Source organism: Acomys minous (assembly GCF_964271855.1).
Source record: "Acomys minous genome assembly, chromosome: 19".
NCBI lineage: Eukaryota > Metazoa > Chordata > Mammalia > Rodentia > Muridae > Acomys > Acomys minous.
In genome coordinates, this window is record NC_140499.1 from 59,869,281 (window position 1) to 59,888,841 (window position 19,561).

Consider the following 19,561-nt stretch of genomic DNA (forward strand, 5'->3'; position numbering starts at 1 on the left):
GATATGCACTTGAAGACTGGCCTCCCCCACTTTTTACTTTCATACGCATAACCTTAACTGCTCCTAACTCAGCCTCCGCCGGTGTGAAACTAGGGCTGGGAACCATTTGGAATTACGGAAACTGATTTCAGATCCCTTATCGCTAACTCTTGAACAAAGTTTGTTTCGGACAATTTTGTAATTGCTTAATCAGGAACAAAAGGCAAAGGGAAGGGGGTGGGGGTGAACGGCAAAGATGCGCACGCTATAACACTTGGATGAGGCAGATCAGGAGTAAAATGGAGACGTGCGAGGTAACGATCATAGCCCGCCCCCCCCCCGCCCCCCGGGAGGAAAGGCCAATGCCACACGTGCTTCTGAAGCTTCTGGGCTCCCGTCAGTGCAGAAGCGTGAGGTTCCAGGCCCGTTTAAGGCCTCCGAGCCACGAAGGGGCACCGGGCACCTTACAAACGGAAGCAGTGGCGTCGGCTCGGGACACCGCCCCCCTCCTACCCTGGCCCAGAGTGGAAGTGACGAAAGCAGCCGCGGAGTCACTTCCTGCTGGGTGGATGAGGAGGAGCCCGAGCTGCCGCGGAGGAGCCCGAGTGGAGACGGACGGCGCCGGAGAGGTGAGGCCGGCGTCGGCGGTCGCGGCCCCGCGCGGTCAGGGCTGACTTGAAGGGAGGCGGGTGCGAGCGGCCGCGGGAGCCGCTGCGGACGGGCGGGAGCGACGAGCCCCGCGGCAGGCCGGGCGGGTGACCGTGCGCCCTCGGGGAGTCACGGACACCTGCAGACGCGCCTGCGGACTCGGAGGGGCTTGATGGGCACGTCGGGGGCCGGAGGAGGATCGAGAGGGCGTCCGGCTCGGGCGTCGCCCGGCGCGAGACCACAGCCACCTGGCTGAAGGGTGTTCGGGAGCAGGGAAAAGGCCCTGCGATCCGACAGCGCAGTCTAGGACTTAGTCCAGGACAGCTTCCCGGAGCCTTGGGGGAAATCGGTGTTTCTTCAACCCCATTATCACGGAAACGGGAGAGGAAGCTCCTGCCCAGCACTGGTGCCTTGCTACTTGTGTATATCCTGTGTGTGTGTGTGTGTGTGTGTGCGCGCGCGCGCGCGCGTGTGCGTGTGTCAGTGTCTGTTGCCTCCTTCCTTGAGCTATTTATCAGTTCCCTTGGTCCCTAGTGTTCTTACGGACTGAAACTTAACGTTCTCCTTAGTGTATTTGTGGGGAAAGAAAATGCAGAACACCTAGAGGAATTCTAGGGTAGGTGAAATTTCCAAGATTAGGAATTTGTCCCACCCCACCCTGGGGCCTCTGAAGCACCTGCGGTTGCTAGTCCGTGCCGAGGCCCTGCTGTCCACCGTGAGAGTTAAAGTCTCTGTACCCTTCTCCTCCGTCATTCTCTGCCAGTTTCACCCTTTCCTCCTCTTTACTGAGGGACTGACACAAAGCTGCCTGCTGCTAGGAACAGGACATTAATTGAGGAACTATAATTCTGCATGGAATGAATTCAGATCCTAGCAAGATGCCTTCCACCACTACTGGCCCCTGGATCCGAAGTACCTACTTTAACCCTTTTTATTTCCCTGTTAAAGGTTTGGCATTACATTTTTCTTTTTTCATGAAATTTTAGGAAAATGATGTGTTTCTTGTATTGAGTGGCTGAACCCAAGGCATGTTTACTTTCTGTGTCTCACAATATTGTTCGAAGGGGAGTGCAGTTTCTGACCGGAAGATGCTGTCTTTCTCCGTCTCACATAACTCAGTAAATACTCGGATTCAGATGTTCCTTCTTAAGTAGGGAATTTGGATTTTCTCCCCCCACCCTTTAAATTGGTATATCTAGGTGAACTCGGGCTTGTGTATCTTGGCATATGGGCTTGTCTAGTAATAGAAAACAAACTGGCTTTCCCCCCCCCTGCCTTTTTGGATTTGTTTCGCTGTTCCCTTCCCCCTTTTATGTTGGAGGATTGGTCAAAGGAAGAGAGCAGATATTAAGGACAGTATTTACACTTTGTGGCTGAAGTCAGGTGAAAGATAATTATGGCTTTTGAGGCTGATGACCTGAGGACCATCATTTGATGACATGAGGATTACTAGTTTAGAGGTGACAGGTTTGAAAGACAAAAAAAGACTTTGAAAAAAGGTAAAGGCCCCAGCACTTGGGAGACAGAGGCAGGTGGATCGCTGTGAGTTCGAGGCCAGCCTGGTCTACAGAGTGAGTCCAGGACAGTCAAGGCTACACAGAGAAATCCTGTCTGGAAAAGAAAAAAAAAAAGAAAGAAAGAAAAAGAAAAAAGATAAAGGCAAAACAAAGGATGTTTGGGGGGCAGGGCGGGAACTGTGCCAAAACAAAACAAAAAAACTTTAGTTAGATAACTCATAGTATCTCAAAATAATCGTGTGACTTGTCTCTCTCAGCAGGAGGGCGAAAATGAAAGCAGGCTGTAGCATCGTGGAAAAGCCAGAAGGAGGTGGAGGTGAGCAGGAGTTAATCATCTCTGATGGATCTGGAATGTCCCTCAGTGGTTCCTGTCCCCCCACCCCCACCCCCCAACTTGGGCTTAGTTGACAGATGCTAGACCACGACCAACAGGCTCGTGACTGTGTAGATGCTGGTAGGAAGGCTGTAGGCTTGTTTCCTATGAATATTTAACTTGTCCAACCCACGCACCTTTATTACAAGTTTTAGTATCTGGGGAGTAATGTTTTCTGCCATATGTTCCTAAAACATGAGTTTGTCTTTGTTCTGTGTTCCTTTTAGAGCTCCCCATGCCCTCCTCATATGAAGTAGGTTTGTTATTTAGTAATATGAAAAGGTAATGGGTTAGGATGCCTGGGTACTGACTGCGGCCCAACTTTTATTAGATTCAGTGATTGCCACCAGTATGGGTAATTTCTCCTCTACCCTTTCCTCTCCTCCTCAACGTGTAGCCTAGTCGCCTGGGTGTGTTTGCAAAGCACTCTAGAGCTTGCGGGCCGTGGAATGTGGAGGTGGGGTACTGGCATGTTTGTACCTAACTCCTAACTGCTTTGATCTTGCTCTCTTTCCACCTAAGGATATCAGTTCCCCGACTGGGCCTACAAAGCGGAGTCATCCCCGGGCTCCCGGCAGATCCAGCTGTGGCACTTCATCCTGGAACTGCTGCAGAAGGAGGAGTTCCGCCATGTCATCGCCTGGCAGCAAGGCGAGTACGGGGAGTTTGTCATCAAGGATCCAGATGAAGTGGCTCGCCTCTGGGGCCGCAGGAAGTGCAAACCGCAGATGAACTATGACAAGCTGAGCCGGGCCCTCAGGTGAGAGAAAGGAGCCCCCAACTAAATACGTGGCATTATCTGGAAGGAAAGTATGCAGTATTGTTAAGGTTACCTTAAAAAGGCATCCAGTGATGCAGGCTGTACTTCTTAGGGAATAGTGTGCAACTTAAAAGTGTGAGCAAAGAGCTGTTGATCCGAGCGGCACAAGAGGTGAAAAGGTGTAGGAGGGAATTCCAGCGCGGCTGGCGCTGGCTCCTCACAGCCGAGTCTGTGCTGTAGTGGGTAAGAGAACGTGGTGAAACATGGACTGGGGCTCACCTGTAATCCAGAGGATTAGTGTAGACTTCCCTCTTGGGTAATTCCTACCACAGCTCTTCTTGAGGCTCCCCTAGAAGACGTGAGATTGGTAAAATGAGCACAGGAGAGAGGCTTGGCACGTGGCCTGAGCCCAGCTGTTCAAGTACCACATCTGCAGCCTCCCTTGTCAGTCTAGGTTGCTACAACATGTCCAAGGAACGGTCACTGTAAGTTCCCTCATTCTCTCTTCTCTGTCAGGTTAAAACTCTGAGTCGGGCGTGGTGGCACACGCCTTTAATCCCAGCACTTGGCAGGCAAAGGCAGGTAGATCATTCGAGGCCAGCCTGGTCTACGAAGTGATCCAGGATAGCCAGGGCTACACAGAGAAACCCTGTCTTGAAAAGCAAAAAAAAAAAAAAAAAAAAAAAATTTTTTTTTAATAACTCACTAGCCCTCCAGGGACTAGCATGTAGTTTATGACATATTCTACAGAAGCCAGGACAAAGACGCCAGGGAGATGGGAGCTCTCTGCCTCTCCTCAGGCTCAGTAGCGTGAGTGTAAAATCTGTGCAGTAAAATCTGTGTAGAAATGTTTTTCTGGAACCTCCCACATCCTATTTGTGCCACAGTAAAGGTGAAGCCAGCGGGGGTGGCTGCTGTTTCCAGGTCCTGCCATTGTCCCGCTGGCTGCCATCAGACAGGTTTACATCCCTGTGTCTAGTCCTGGAACTCAGGCTCCTGACTAACCCTGGGAGGTCTCCCAGAAGACTGATCTAAGCCGACCTGGGCAAGACAGAAAGAAACTAGACAGTTACTTATTTAGAATGGAGCAGGAAGGAAGTGGACCAAAGCGCGAAACCATAGAGAAACGCGAAGATGAGTGGTTAGAACGGGGGAAGGCGTTTGGGATCTTAAGGCAAGGATGTCAAGGTCTAGCCGAAGGCTGCAGCAGCCGAACCTGAATGAGGAGCGTGAGCTCTTGGGGCTCCAAGCCCTAACGCGGGGCCAGGCTACAAAGGAGCGGCGAAGAGTTTCGTAGGCAGTGCTGAGAGCCAGAGTTATTTTAGTAACTACCTAAGTGTAGCACGTGCTGTACTGTGTATTCTTCTTCCTGTAGATACTATTACAACAAGAGGATCCTCCATAAGACTAAAGGGAAAAGGTTCACTTACAAGTTTAACTTCAACAAGCTGGTGATGCCCAGCTACCCCTTCATCAACATCCGCTCAAGTGGTAAGACGCACGTGCCTCTGTGGAAAAGTGGAGTTTGAACTTTATTTTTTGTGGGGAGGGTTGGGCGTTTGGTTTTTTGTTTTTGTTTTTTTTTTCAAGACAGGGTCTCTCTGTGTAGCCCTGGCTGTCCTGGACTCGCCTTGTAGACCAGGCTGGCCTCAAACTCATAGTGGTCCACCTGCCTCTGCCTCCTAGTGCTGGGATTAAAGGTGTGCGCCACCACACCGGGTAGATTTTGAATTTTAAAAGAGCTTTAAAAAACCCAAATCTGAGCCATGCCCTGTGTAAGGAAATGTTAGGTGGTATAATGAAGCTCCCTTAGATCACCTCCGTGCTCCTTATTTAAAAGGCATCATGGGCTAGGCATCACTCTAGTGAGTTTGGTTAGTTTGTTTGGTTTCTTTTTATATGCATTATTTTCAGCCTCCTGGATATTACTAAACTCTTTCTGGGGAATGAGTCCATAGGTTTATGTTGAATTTTAAGTTCAAAGCTCCGTTTTAACACCTTGCCCAATGGCTGTTTGATAGCTGTGAACCTGTTTCTACAAACATTTCCGATTTTCTATGAAACTACAAGCTCTCCCTTTATCACGTGAATGTCATCAAAACCACAGCATCCTTGATCGGAGAAGGGGAAGTTCACATGTTCACAGTGAAAGGCCAAGGCTGCTTTGATGTGCAGCAGCAGTCAGCACTGTCCTCAATGCAAGGCTTGGGACTTACTTAGCTTCCTCTCACTTTTAAGTGCAAGCAGCAGTCCCTTACTGTCCGGGTTACAGCGTTGCATCACAGCTCACAGCCTTTTGGTCTGCCCCTTGATGGTGACACATCCACTCATAAAGGTGTTGGATGTAGTTGTTTGTGAGGTTAGGGTTTTCTTTTTTGCTTTGGTTTTTTGTTTGTTTCTTTGCAGGGGCTTAAAAGAGGATAAATTATCCACCTGCTTAGGAGACAGGTCTCACTGTGTCATCAGGCCGGTCGAGACCTTTAGCGTCTTGTGCCTCATCTTGACAGGTGTCAAGAGCCATTTTGACCAGTTTTATCATTGTTCTTTGTGGCATTCTATGCACAGAAAACATCATGATTTTGAATAAACGTACTCAGGTTGGCAGAAACTTGAAAAATTAGAGGTGGGTGTGGCTAAGAGAATCTGATGCTGAGATCTTGTGTAGCTGTGTAATTACCACACTCAGCAGGTTAGGGCAGCTTTAGCTTGACTGCTCTCGCTGCAGTCCCATCAACCTCCCATCAACCGCTCCCTCCTGTCCCTGGGGCACGCATTTGGGGGTGGGGGTTGGAATGCACCTCTAATTACAACCTGTTTTCTTTCCCTGTGCCTAAGGGAGCTGCATTAGGAAATCAAAGCTGTTGGCTAGCCCCTGGAATCTTGTTTCCTCTGCTTCTCCCCTTGCGGCTTCCCTGTGTGCCTGTAGAAAGTAGAGCTCCAGGTGGGCATGCCGTCAGTTCTGAAGAAGTGAGCTGGCCTGAGTTCATGCCCTGCACTCCCTCTCCCAGGGTTGGTCTTGTTCTTTGATCTGTTCTCATCAACTGAAGCCCAGAAGTTCAACCACTGAGACAACTTGAATAGAATGTCTGTCTACCCCTGCGAGTAATGCGGTTTTCCAAGGCAAGGAGCCGCGGCCTCTGACTCTGTAGATGCTCTGGTCTGCAAACCTCACAGTAGTCAATGGTCTGGCCACCTGTTATCCCAAAGCTGCTAAGCCCACAGTGGTCACAATAGGTTCAAGGTGCTAATCAAAAGTCCCAGGTGGCCATAGCCCACAAGAGCACTTGCCCAGCTTGTATAAGGCCCTGGGTTCAACTCTCAGCACAACAAAAAGGGGGGGGGGGGACAAAACAAAATAATCCCAGGAAAAGCAGAACAGTGAGCTGTCCTTTTATGTGGTTGGCTCTTGGTATAGATAAGAAGGGCAAAGACCCGGAGTCACGTGTTTGCAGAGAACTCACACCCACATAGACCAAATGTTTAAGATTAGCCTAAAGTTGACCAAAAAAGTAACCTTATTGAGCATCTACTTAATAAAGGTACTTTGGTTTGACTTAGCTTAGTGAATTCTCTGCTTCTAAGCTAGTAAATACATGTCTTGATATTCATATTTTACAAATGACAAAGTTAAGGGTGAAGACAGCAGAGTCAGAGAGAAGTAGGTTCAGTTCCTCTGCCCACTGTGAAAGTCACGCTCTTGTTTACTGCATCTGCATCCCTCTCTTGACTCATTAACCCATGTGCTAATCCCTACAGAAAACAAAGAGTTTGGGCAGGTCCTCTTCCTCAAGGAACTTACGGGATTGCTGAGAGATAAGATTCTAGGTTTGACTGATAGGATGTAGTGAGTGCGCCTGAAAGTGAGTCCCAGGACCTACCCTGGAGGCCAGAGATTCTCTCTGTAGGTGGGTCGATGGGTGGGGCTGTTCTGATCTTTCTGTTTTTAACTAGGAATATATGGCCAAATACAAAACTAAATAATACAGAACTTTTTTATAAGTATGAGTATTGTGTCTTCCCTCCACATTTGTTCTATTGGCTGTTACAAGTTTAAGGTAGAGTTGGGCATGGTAGAAAAAGCTTGTAATCATAATACTTGAGAAATAGAAGATCATAGGGACTGGAGCTCAGGGTCACCCTAGGTTGTGTGTTGACTTAAAGGATAGCCTGGGCTACTCTGAAAACCCCAGAATACGCTTTAGCATAGAGTACCCAGTATTTGAGTAGTGTTGAAATACTTCTGGAAACCAAGTATCGTGGCTCCGGAAGCAGAGGGAGGTGGGTCACTGAATTGGAGGCCAGCCTGGTCTACAATGTGAGTCCCAGATAGCCAAGGCTACACGGAGAAACCCTGTCCCAAGAAAGGAAAAAAAAAAGTTTGAGGCCAACACCGGCCACATAATGAGTTTCTTATTTAAAAAGTTTCATCTACATATAATACATATGCATATTAGATGTATGCACATATTAAATGGCCTACATGTAAACAGTATTTAAATTTTTAAAATTTTGATGATTTTTGTGTTTTGGTTTTGTTTTAACCATTAAAAATTAAGCCAGGGCCGAGTGTGGTGGTGCACACTTTTAATCCCAGCACTTGGGAAGTAGAGGCAGGCAGATCTCTCTGAGTTCGAGGCGAGCCTGGTCTACAGAGAGAATTTCAGGACAGCCAAGGCTACACAGAGAAACCCTGTCTCAAAAAACAAAACAAAAACAACAAAAAAATGAAGCCAGAATAGTGGCTCATGCTGGTAATCCAAGTACTTTGTGCTTTATGTGTGTGTGTGTGTGTGTGTGTGTGTGTGTGTGTGTGTGTGTGTGTGTAAAACTTAAGAAACATTAGCAAAGCTGGGCATGGTGGCCTTTAATCCCAGCCAGCACTTGAGAGGCAGAGGCAGGTGGATCTCTGTGAGTTCGAGGCCAGCCTGGTCTACAAAGTGAGTCTAGGACAGCCAGGGCTACACAGAGAAACCCTGTCTCGAAAAAAACGAAAGAAAGAAAGAAAGAAAGAAAAGAAACATTGGCAAGACAGAGAAAATGCTGGTTAAAAGTGGTTAGCTCTTAGTAGGTGGCAAGAAGGCAAGCTAAACCTGCTCCCAAATTTGCCTCTCTGCCACCACCCTGGTTTTTAGTGCTTATTTTGGAAAACTTCAAACTTAATGAAGAATTGAATTGAGGACAGAACACTTGCGTACCCTCCACCTCATCCCGGGTGGCTGGCGTCATTGCCATTGCAGGCTTTATCTCTCTTTACAGATACTTTTTGCATCTGGAGATTAACGTGCAGGTGCCATGGCCTTTCTCCTAGGAACAAGGATGTTCTTTCCCATAACTGCAATAGCATTACCACACCCAGGAAATTTAGTGTTGCTCTAATAATATAGCATGGCCTGTATGTAAATAGTACTTACTTAAATTTTTTAAATTTAAAAATCTTAATTTTGATTTTTTGAACCATTAAAATTAATCTAGACATAGTGGCTCATGCTAACAATTTGGAAAGCAGGCAGGTGGATCTCTGTCAGTTTGAGGCCAGCCTGGGCTACATAGTAGCAAGTTTCAGGTCAGCCTGGACTGTATGAGACACTGCCTCAAAAAGAACAAACAAAATGTATTTTAACAATAATAACTTCTGTGCATAAGTACTATTCCAAAAGCTTCACAAATGTTAACTATTTCTCAAACGTTAGGATTGGTCTTATTACATCCTAATTATGAAAACAAGGCCAGGAAAATAATTTTTTCAGAGACACTAGAATAGGCGCAGGGTTTGAACCTAGGCAGAGAACTTAATATTTGCATTGTTTTCAAAGGGAGCACCAAAAGTTCCAGCTTTTATTTGTACTAGCTATAAGGTAGAAGATAGGAGAGCTACGGTTCAGATTTCTTTGTTACATGTGGCTGCCGGAAAGTGCTCTTATGTCAAGTGCTCATATTGACACATTTTAGCAGCAGGTTTTTTGTTTGCTCGCTTGCTTGCTTGCCTGTTTTTCAAATACATAAGGGTGGGGGAATTCCTGTTAATCAGCAGCCACCTTCCACACATAGCTCTGTCTTTCCTTTATCCCATGTAAGAGCACTTGGAAATAACTCATTTCTCCTTACAGTGTGCAGTGTGCCTTAGTCTGTGAAGGTCCCATTAAAATAAAAACAGCACTGAATGGCTTTAGGCAGACATCTCTCCATGTATCCTTATAGCTTATAGTCTACAGTTCAGATTATAAACAAATTATTTTTTACTTTGTTTTGTTTTGTTTTTCAAGATAGGATTTCTCTGTGTAGACCTGGCTGACCTCAAACTCACAGAGATCCACCTGCCTCTGCCTCCCAAGTGCTGGGTATTTTTCACTTTTAAACTAGTAACTTCTTTTAAATAATTCTTCCATTTATGTGTATATGTTTTGTGTGTGTGTGTGTGTGTGCGCACGCACCAGTAGAGGCCAGAAGAGGGCTTGGGATCTCCTGGACCTGGTGTTAGAGATGCTTGTGAGCTGCCGTGTGGATGCTGGGAATCAAACGTGGATCCTCCTCAGGGGCAGCAGGTGCTCTTAACCACTGAGCCTTGTTTTGTTTGGTTTTGGTTTTTCGAGACAGGGTTTTCTTGTAGACCAGGCAGGCCTCTGCTTCCCCAAGTGCTGGGATTACAGGTGTGCACCACCCCGCCTGGCTCCACTGAGCCATTTTTACAGCCCTTAGATAAGACTCTTAATAAGTCAAGAGTCAAAGTAATAAAAATAATAGACTCTTAGTCACTGTAGTAAACTAAAGAAGAGACCCATTGGCCTGGACTTATCTTGGCTCTATTCAAATCATATGCAAGGTCATGTGTCTGAAATTCCTAATTATTAATCTCAATTATTAATCTTAATTCAACAGCCTTTAAAACAAGGCCTACAGGAGAACTGTTTTCTGTTGAACATCTATTGGTAAACGCTGCCCTGGCAGGTGTCTCTCAACTATGGGTACCAAGAAAGTCACAATCTCCCACACAGTGGCCTGCTCTAGAGTTATGCCTGAGGACAATTGTTGTCAGAATGCCTGATGAGGTAATGTCAGAACAACAGTTCTGACACCATATCTTAAGCCCTATATTTTTCTTGGACCACCAAACTTTGACTGTCTCCCCCTCTCCTTTTTAAAAATTTTATCTTTTCTTCGTGTATAAAGAACTCTTCGGACATCATCGTGTTAGCAGCGACTGGTACCTCCCAGGAACCTATAGGGCACCTGAAGCTTCAGGTGGCAGCTTTCTTGGGCCTTACTTAGGGCTTAGGGGAAGCTGAGAATTTATGACCTTTTCAAGTTAATGTAATACAGTGGTAGTTTCTTCCTAGAGTTTGAAATTTGGCACTTGAACTTAGTTTTTTGATCCAGTCTAGCCTCAGATCAGAGTAATTTTCCTGCCTTAGCTTCCCAAGTCCTGGGATTATAAGCATGAGCTGTCACGCCTGCCAGCAGCCAGGCACAGGAGAAGAAATAGCAGGTCCTGAATTTTCCCCAGCCTCCTTCTCAGTGCTTGAGAAGTAGATGTCATTATATAGGATTCACTGGACTATAGATAGAGGAAGCCTGGAGTCTCTGAGGTGAGGATTGTCTCTCAAAGCGTGATAAGATGAGCCATGAGAACACACTGTTTTATGCCACTCTGTCACTGAAGCAGGACAGTCCCTGTTCTTCACGCGAGGTAGAGTCTGGGTGTTCAGTGCACCACCATGCATGTGTTTTGTTTGGCTCTGTTGCAGCTGGGCTTGCTTGCTGTATAAATATAGCCAAAATTACGATGGTGAGAAAAGCCTGACTTGTAGAAATTGAAATAGATGGGACATGCACGTAGGGCTGCCAGGCAGAGGCGCCTGCGCCCTTTCCTCCAGCTGATGTCTGCTGGCACCTACCAACTCTTAAGCGCTAAAATGTCAGAATATCATTTTACACAATAGGCGGTCTCTGTTTTATGGAACTTGAATATTGATGACAGATGAATGGCACAGCAGGTAGGACGCTTGGACGGTGAGGTGAGAGGCAGAGGCACATGAACCCTGAACTGAGAAAAGCTGAGCAGTGTGGCTGCCCTCCAAGGCTTGGTCTTCCTCCCTCAGCCCTGAGTGCTGGGATTGATAGCCTTGCCACCACACCCAGCCTGAGCACCTCAGACTAGGTCGAAGGTTTGTTTCCTGTTGTCGCTGACCATTGTGTACTTAGCTAATGTAAGTAAGTGATGATAGTGAGTGACCAGGTGGCCAGTGCAGCAGACTTCTCTCTTTTCTTCCACCACAGGCGTGGTTCCTCAGAGTGCACCACCAGTGCCAACAGCCGCTTCCCGGTTCCATTTCCCACCTCTAGACACCCATTCTCCTACTGGGGACGTGCAGCCAGGGCGCTTCTCCGCCAGCTCCCTGAGTGCTTCTGGCCTCGAGTCAGGCGGTACCACTGACAGAAAGGTGGAGCCTTCAGACCTGGAAGATGGCTCGGCCTCTGACTGGCACCGGAGCATGGACTTCATGCCCTCTCGAAATGCTCTCAGCGGAGGAGGGATTGGCCACCAGAAACGCAAGCCTGACATAATGCTTCCTCTGTTCACTCGGCCGGCAATGTACCCTGACCCCCACAGTCCCTTCGCGCTCTCTCCAGTCCCTGGCCGTGGAGGTGTCCTTAACGTCCCCATTTCACCAGCCCTGTCCCTGACCCCCACCATGTTCTCCTACAGCCCCTCACCAGGACTGAGCCCCTTCACCAGCAGCAGTTGCTTCTCCTTCAACCCAGACGAAATGAAACACTACCTTCATTCTCAAGCCTGCTCTGTGTTGAACTACCATCTGAGTCCCCGGACTTTCCCCCGGTACCCAGGGCTTATGGTCCCCCCGCTGCAGTGCCAAGTGCATCCAGAGGAACCTTCCCAGTTCTCCATCAAGCTGCAGCCCCCACCGGCTGGACGGAAGAACCGGGAGAGGGTGGGGCACAGCGAGGACCCCACGCATGGCTCTGCACTGAGCAGCGCTCCTGTTCCCTCTCGAATCAAGGAGGAGCCCACTTCTGAGAAGGATCCTGAGGGCCTCGGGCAGTCAACCCCAGAAAAGGAGGAGCGCCCCCAGGAGGTCGACACTGTGCAGACCAGGACCACAGAAGAGGGGAAAGGCACGGTGTTTGCCCACCCCTCGCCCACCTGGCCCTCGGGACCCTTTAGTGCCCCCGGTGACGAACCCTTAGAGGTGACTGAAGACAGCGAGGCCAGACCTGGCAAGGAGCCCAGTGTACCTGGGAAGAAGGAGGATGCCCTGATGCCCCCTAAGCTCCGGTTGAAGAAGCGATGGAACGATGGGCCTGAAGCCCGGGGGCTGAGTAAGACGGGCAGGCTCCTCTGCAGTGCGGCAGGACCCCGGGGCCTGGCCACCGTGGCCACTGCTGCTGCTGACGCTTAAAACCACAGCGGGAGGGAAGCTGTTCGTATTACAATCAGAGACGGGCAGGCTCCTCTGCAGTGCGGTAGGACCCCGGGGCCTGGCTACCGTGGCCACTGCTGCTGCTGACGTTTAAAACCACAGTGGGAGGGAAGCTGTTCGTATTACAATCAGATACACGTATTTATGTAGCAAGATTCTGGGGTGGGAGGTGGGGTTGAGCTGGTTGCGTAGTTCTGGGGCATGGACTCGTACTTTTCTGTTGGGGACGGGACAAGTATCTTGTGTTGTAAATTAACTAGGGTATGAACACTTTCCCTTGGTGAGTAGGACATACGGAGGCTATTGAACTGTGGGGCACGGAGCCCATTCTGCCTGCCAAGCTCCATAAGGGCCCACATACTTGGTAGTCCCGTTACACTTCAGGATCCATAGTCTCTCCTATTGTGTTTTCTCTCTATATATATAGAAAGCCAATACGGGGAGATTTTGCTTTGAGAGAGAGAGATATGAAAGGAAAAGCCTGGGAGGTTAAGTGGCGAGAAGCAATACTAAGCATGTTACCTGAAATACTTCTTTATTTCAGGAGAGAAAAAGTTAATAGTAGACTTGCTGGAGTAGGGGGCATTTAGATAATGTTCTTGCCCCCCCCCCTTCCCCCACCCTCTCTCACATGCATGCTCTCTGTCTGTCTCTGTGTGTGGTAGAGGTGACACACACATTTGGCTTTCCCCCCCATTTTTTGGAAGACGTTTCAAGACATGGGAGTGTACTGCCAGTTATGATGGGGCAGGGAGGGCCCAGGACCACCCGGCCCTCAGCTTCAGGGTTGAGATGGGAAGGGAGCCCAGCTGCAAATCCCTCGGACTTTCACCTACTTCACCTATTAAAAAGCCATGAGGAGTTGTAAACTCTTGATCAGGGAAGAAAGAAAAGGCCAGAGGAAGTAACCCAATGCCTTTAAAAACAAAACAAATGACATAAATGGTCTTCAAGTTTCTTTTTCCACTGTCGGTTGAGGAAAGCAAACCAAGTGTGACTGAGCAGGTTTTATGAGAAGGAGGATAGCGCCGTTAAAGATGGTTTTCTGTTATGTCTGGATGTCTTACTGTTTTCTTAAGTCAAGCCTTAACTACGAACATGCTTTAAGATGATACGGGCCTGTCATCATAGCCCTGTGGCAGGCATGGACACTGTTCAGATAACCCAGGAATGCTGAGGCACAGCTGAATTCCTAGCTGATAGATCCTCCCTCTGAGGTTACGGTGGGGGGGGGGGGGCAAGAGGGCAGGATTGTGGGAATCAAAGGCAGATGATAACCTGTCTGTTGAAGCTGAAGGAAGAGGTAGGAAAGTGGTGACCAGATGCCTGATAAAAGGCCTGGTGTGAGGGAAAGGGCTGGTATCTGCCCTGTGTCACCATCCTCGTGATCCCGGTTTGCCCAGATGGGTCGGATCAGTTGACTGTTCACCACCAAATAGAGTTCACAGACAGGAGTCATTTCTTCGTGGGAAATTCCCTTACAGCAACTTCAGAGGAATGGGAAGCTACTCATCTTATGTGAAACAAAACAGTAGCCCGAGGGGCAGAGAGCAGCAGCAGGGGCCTCCTGTCCACATGTGCACACGTGTGCCTTGAGTGGCACAGAGCAGCAGGTAGAAGCCACCCTCTATCTGCTGCGGCAGCTCACGCCGCCACCTTAGCCTAGAGGAACATCTGTACACCAGGTACCCTTGAGTGGCGTCCTTTGGTGGTGGAGTGCTCGGTTTTTGTTCTGTTTTGTTTGGTTTAGCTGAAGTGCGTGCACAGAAGCTCAGGAGCCATTAGAACTGTGAGGTGATAGATGGCTGAGGGTGTCGTTGCTACTTCTTGATTAGTGTCCTGTCACAACTGTCTTTCCCCAGAAAAGGGGCTGAGTGGTCTCAGGTGATCGAGACTTTAGTCAGGCCACAGAGGACTCCCTACCCCTGCCGCCTTTTTGGTGGTTGTGTTTGGTTTCCTTCTCTGCACTTCCGAATCCTCTGAATCGCAAAGCAAGCCCAGCAGGTAGAGGAGGGCTGTCTGCTTGGTGTTGCCCATCAAACCAGGGAAGCCAGCTGGCCACCAGTTGTCTGCGAGAGGGGACGGCCGGCGAGTATCAGTGTGAACTCAGGAATAGAAACATGGGGCCTTTAAATGAGAGGAGGAAAATCCATGATGCATACCTGTAAAAACCCCTAGACCCAAGTGCCAGAATTAATCCTAGATGCTGCTTCCATTTGAATAAAGCCACTGCTTTTACACTTGAAAAACAGTCAAAAATGTTGAACTCCATGAAAAATGCTTTTGGACTTTTATGAAACTATTTGCTGTTTGTTTCCTTTGATTGCCATTCAACCAATAATTTCTTGGTTGGTTGGCACTGCGCTCAGTTGGAGTTTGGATCTGGGGAAGGGTCTACAGAGCAGAACATGGGCTTGCTCAGGAAGTGGACCAGGGAATCTATCCATCTCCTACTTCCTGGGGCAAAGGAATGAGAGTTTTCATCTCTCCCAGCCCCCTCCTGGCACTTGCTGCCTCCAGCCTGGTATGAAACACTGTGGCTGCCTTCTGTGAGCGCAGCGTTGTCCCAGCAGCCAGGTGAAGGGGGCTAAAGCTGGACCTGCTTCCTCTCTTTTTTTTTTTTTTTTCCTAAATTCTGTTGTGCCAAATGTGTAAAACTTTGTAGGTGTAAATCTATTGAAATTTCACTAATCAAGAGCTTGTTCGTTTAAACAGGTTGCTTTTTTAGCTGTAGAAAAAGTAGCAAAATCTCAGGGCATCAGCATTGCTGGGCTCTCCTTTTTTTCTGAAGTAAGATAGACCCTTAGAGTCCGTCTCCCCAGGTGTCAGGCTGCACTGCATTAAACCCAGCTCAGTAATACAGGGAACCCTAGTGACCCATAGGCCAAGAAACTTCCAGAAGCATTAAAAGAAAAAAATAGTTATATTCCACCACTGAGTGGGTAGTCATTTAGCTGTTTGTCCCTTGTTTTTTTTTTTATTTATTCCATAATTATGTTTGTGCTTTTTCTTGTGTAAACAATAGCAAGGCATATGTTCTTATGTGGCTTTAGAGAAAACTTCAGTCTTCAAAGAACTGTTCTAATTAGTTCCTTCTTGGAAAACGTTATGCGTTAATTTGTTTCGACATATTTAGGCATTCTTTGAATTGTAAACTTGTGATACAGGGATTTGTGAATGAGATGTTCACATGTGAAGGTGACTTCACTAGACGTGTGTAAGCAGAATAAGATGTGTATATGTACATAAAATATAAGGAATCTGAGCACCATTGTGCAGTGCCTTTACATGTTCTGCTTTCTAAAGTCTTCAAAATTTTTGCATATATATTATATATATGATGTAATGTTATAGAAATATATGTATAATATACATATTTTTTCCAGGGGTATCTGATAGCTCTGTATTTTGTTATGGAAGTCGAAAGAAAAAAAGTATTTTACCTCAAAAATTAAAGTTAAATTTAAAAACAAATGATACTGAAGTGTTTGCTGGGTGTTGATTTTGTTGTTTGCACACTGTGTACGTCTGCAGGCTTCCTGCTAGCTCACCCCACTCTGCAGCTCCCTGCAAGGGGCCAGCAGGTGTCGGGTGGGTCTCTTGACAGTAGTGAAGCTTGTCTGTTTCCTTGAGTGATGGAACAAAGGGTACTGAAGCCAGGAGCAGGAGTGGGGAAATTCCTGCATACTGATTGTAGTGAAGATTGTATGTGAAAATGTCAGCAGACAGATCCATAGACTGAACATGACGGTCCTTGCCAGAGAGGCAGAGCGTGGCTGCTGATGGCTCACAGCTTCCTGTAGGACGATGGAAATGACCTGGGTTTAAATAGTAAATGGCAATTGGACAGTTTGAGTATAAATAACAAACCAGTGAATTAAAGCCATCCAAAATGGTGGGCATGATAGTGTGTGAACTGTAAAATAAATATGGGTTTGTGATTGTGTTTTCTTAGGATTTTTTTAAAAGTGCATGGCAAGCCAGTACTGGGGAAACATGGTAATTCCCAGCAGAGGACGAGAATTGGAGAAGAGAATTTTGATTACTGAATACCATATAACCTACCAAGGAAAATAATACAGAAAGGTAACCTCATTTTGCCCATGGGAGGCAGAGAGAGACCAAGTGTTAATTAAGCTTTAAGTTCTAGGCCAGGCAGTGGTGGTGCACACCTTTAATCCCAGCACTCGGGAGGCAGAGGCAGGCGAATCTCTGTGAGTTCAAGGGCAGCCAGGGCTACACAGAGAAACCCTGTCTTGAAAAAGCAAAACAAGACAAAAGGTTCTAGAAGGTGACATTGAATGACAGTGATATGTCGGTGAGAGGCAAACACGGGGTGAGTCTGAGAAGGCCCTCAAGAGTGGGGAAGAGTGCGGGCGCTGGTGAGCTTCACTGCGTGTTAGAAGTTTAAGTCTGCCAGTGAGGGCACTGAAGGCCTTGGAGCTGCCCTGCCCGTGCAGTAAGCTCAAGAAGTAGCAGTTAGGCGAGGGCAGAAGGCCACAGGCTGGGAAGGAGCAGGCAGCTCCTCCCTTAAGCCCCCTTGCTGCCAAAAGCCCACTCAGCTTCACACAGATTTGAATCCCAGGCACTTCCAGCCTTACTGACCACTGAGTCATCAGTACTGGAACTCTGAATCAAGGGGTGAGAGTGATAGTGAGAGCAGGTGGTTTTTGTTTTTCTTAAGATTTAATGTATTATATATACAATGTTCTGCCTGCATGTACACCTGCAGGCCAGAAGAGGGCACCAGATCTCATTATAGATGGTTAGGAGCCACCCCGTGGTTACTGGGAATTGAACTCAGGACCCCTGGAAGAGTAGCCCGTGCTCCTAACCGCTGAGCCATCTCTCTAGCCCCCTAATAGTCTTTAGGATAGTTTGGAAAGTCTGACTGAGCCTGGCCTCCCTCTATGACCAGCTTATTTGCCACAGACTCAGACCCGATGCTTAAGCATCAGGACGAGAGGGAAGCACTTAGCACATGCTAGGCTTTCTATTAAGGATTGCCTGTGCTGATTCAGTTGAGTTGAGTTCATGCCTATGCTACAGAGGGGAGCCCTGAGCCTCAGAAAAGTTCCTGCATTACCCAGGCCCACTCTGCCTGCGCACCTCCTTGCCCTAATCTGGCCAAGTCAGTGCCTTCTCCAGCGTTTTCATCTCTGGTCCGCCACATCCAGTACTGGGGGCTAAAGCTGCTTGATAAATGCTTCATGAGCTAAACATTATTCACTGTTGGGATGGAAAACACATATGTAGAGAGGAGTTTGAAATAGGCACGTGGCTGAGGCAGAGACGGCGCAGGCATGGCATGGCCGTGCTAAGAAGCCTGGAAGGAGTTCAGCCCCTGTGGCCTCCATTCTGTCATCGCTGTCTCCCACCTCTAGGCCCCTGGTTTGCCACTCTGCCTGTTTCCAGGCTCTCCTGTACCTCTCCCTGCTCCCACCTTCCATGGGGCATGATGGCTACCCCCCCCCCCCACTAATGTGATGTGTGTGTGTGAGCCAGAGGTCAGTGTCAGATGTATTTTTTTTCTATCACTCCCCAAATTATCACTGAACCAGCTGATGACCAGACCATCAGGCCAGCAGTTGCTCTGTCTACCTCCCAAGTACTGGACTGCAGCCACTTTCTGGGAATCCAGACCCAGGTCCCCATGCTTGCACAGCATACAGTTTACTGAGCCAACTTCTCACCCCTGGATCTTCATTTGCTCAGACAGAATGTGAGCAAGAAGGCTATGAACTGAGTGTGCGCTCTACCTAGATGCCTGACATCTTTGGTCCGCCTTCACGCACCTGCCTTTTGTCCTGCAGAGAAAAGTGGGCAGGTACAGGAGGCCCCATCCCACCCCCACCCCAGGGCTCTCCGACCCTCTGCTCTGGCTTCCCTCCCTTTCTAGGAGCAGGAACTCTCCTAGCTCAATCCTGCCCCTGGCCATTCCAACAGCCCAGACCCCTTGAGCAGTGTGGAGCTCTGCGGGCCTCCGTTGCCCTGCGTTCACAGTGGTGCCGTGATGGTTAAGTGCCGCACAGAAAGCTCTCAGCATTCAAACAGAGCGGACCCCAGCCTTTCAGCTCCTTCCTCTGTAGGACCTTGCACTTTTGGCTTAACACTGCTCAAGAGGAGGTGCCTATCACCAGCCTTTTGTTTTTGTTTTTGTTTTTGTTTTTGTTTTTGTTTTTCGAGACAGTCTCTCTGTGTAGTCTTAGCTGTCCTGGACTAACTTTGTAGACCAGGCTGGCCTTGAACTCACAGCGATCCGCCTGCCTCTGCCTCCCGAGGGCTGGGATTAAAGGCGTGCGCCACCACCGCCCAGCTTCACCAGCCTTTTGACAGACAGAAAAGTGCACATACACTGTGAAGTGCACATTGTCCCAGTGAAGAGCACACTGTCACAGTGAAGCCTAGAGCCAGTGAAGGGAGGGACCCGAGCCAGGGCTTCTTGGCTATAGAACTCACACTATCACCCTTGGCCTACTGAAGACATTTCCTCTCATTAGCCAAAGGCTCAGACGATCAGGATGCGCTGGGCAAGCCAGCCCTGAGTTTTCTTCAGATGTCAGACCAGCTGTTCCAGTCCGGAGTTGAGACTTTAGCGAGAATGCTGCGGGGATGGCCAGCACCTGTGGAGGCTTCCCTCTGGTCAAACAGGCTCCAGAGGCCGGGAGACCTGGAGGAAGAAAAGAGCACAGATCAAAGCGTTCCCAGAGTATAGAAGGGCAGGCCACCTTCCACCTTCCGACTAGCCCACCTCTGCCTACCCCAGGGGAATGCTGATGGCCCCATGTTGAGAGGAGGCAGGAGCCCCACTCAGACTCTCTCTCCCAGCTCATCTCTAGGGATTAGG

The 19,561-nt window shown here is 48.3% G+C and overlaps 1 protein-coding gene and 1 long non-coding RNA gene across 4 annotated transcripts in view; one reads left to right on the forward strand and one right to left on the reverse strand.

Moving 5' to 3' along the window:
- Positions 1-19,561, reverse strand: part of LOC311589771 — a 265,612-nt gene that overhangs the window by 161,059 nt on the left and 84,992 nt on the right. The gene's annotated exons all lie outside the window — the stretch shown is intronic.
- Positions 491-16,188, forward strand: ETV3 (ETS variant transcription factor 3). Of its 3 annotated transcripts, none has more exons than XM_084768418.1 (5): positions 491-608; positions 2,402-2,460; positions 3,040-3,277; positions 4,653-4,768; positions 11,552-16,188. In XM_084768418.1, exons 2-5 carry the CDS (start codon positions 2,415-2,417, stop codon positions 12,691-12,693), a joined length of 1,542 nt encoding a protein of 513 aa, XP_084624544.1. In that variant the 5' UTR covers positions 491-608; positions 2,402-2,414; the 3' UTR covers positions 12,694-16,188. The 3 variants fall into 3 exon arrangements, with proteins under 3 accessions (XP_084624544.1, XP_084624545.1, XP_084624546.1); XM_084768419.1 differs by having other exon boundaries at positions 498-608; positions 2,405-2,460; XM_084768420.1 differs by lacking the exon at positions 491-608 and adding an exon at positions 619-1,033.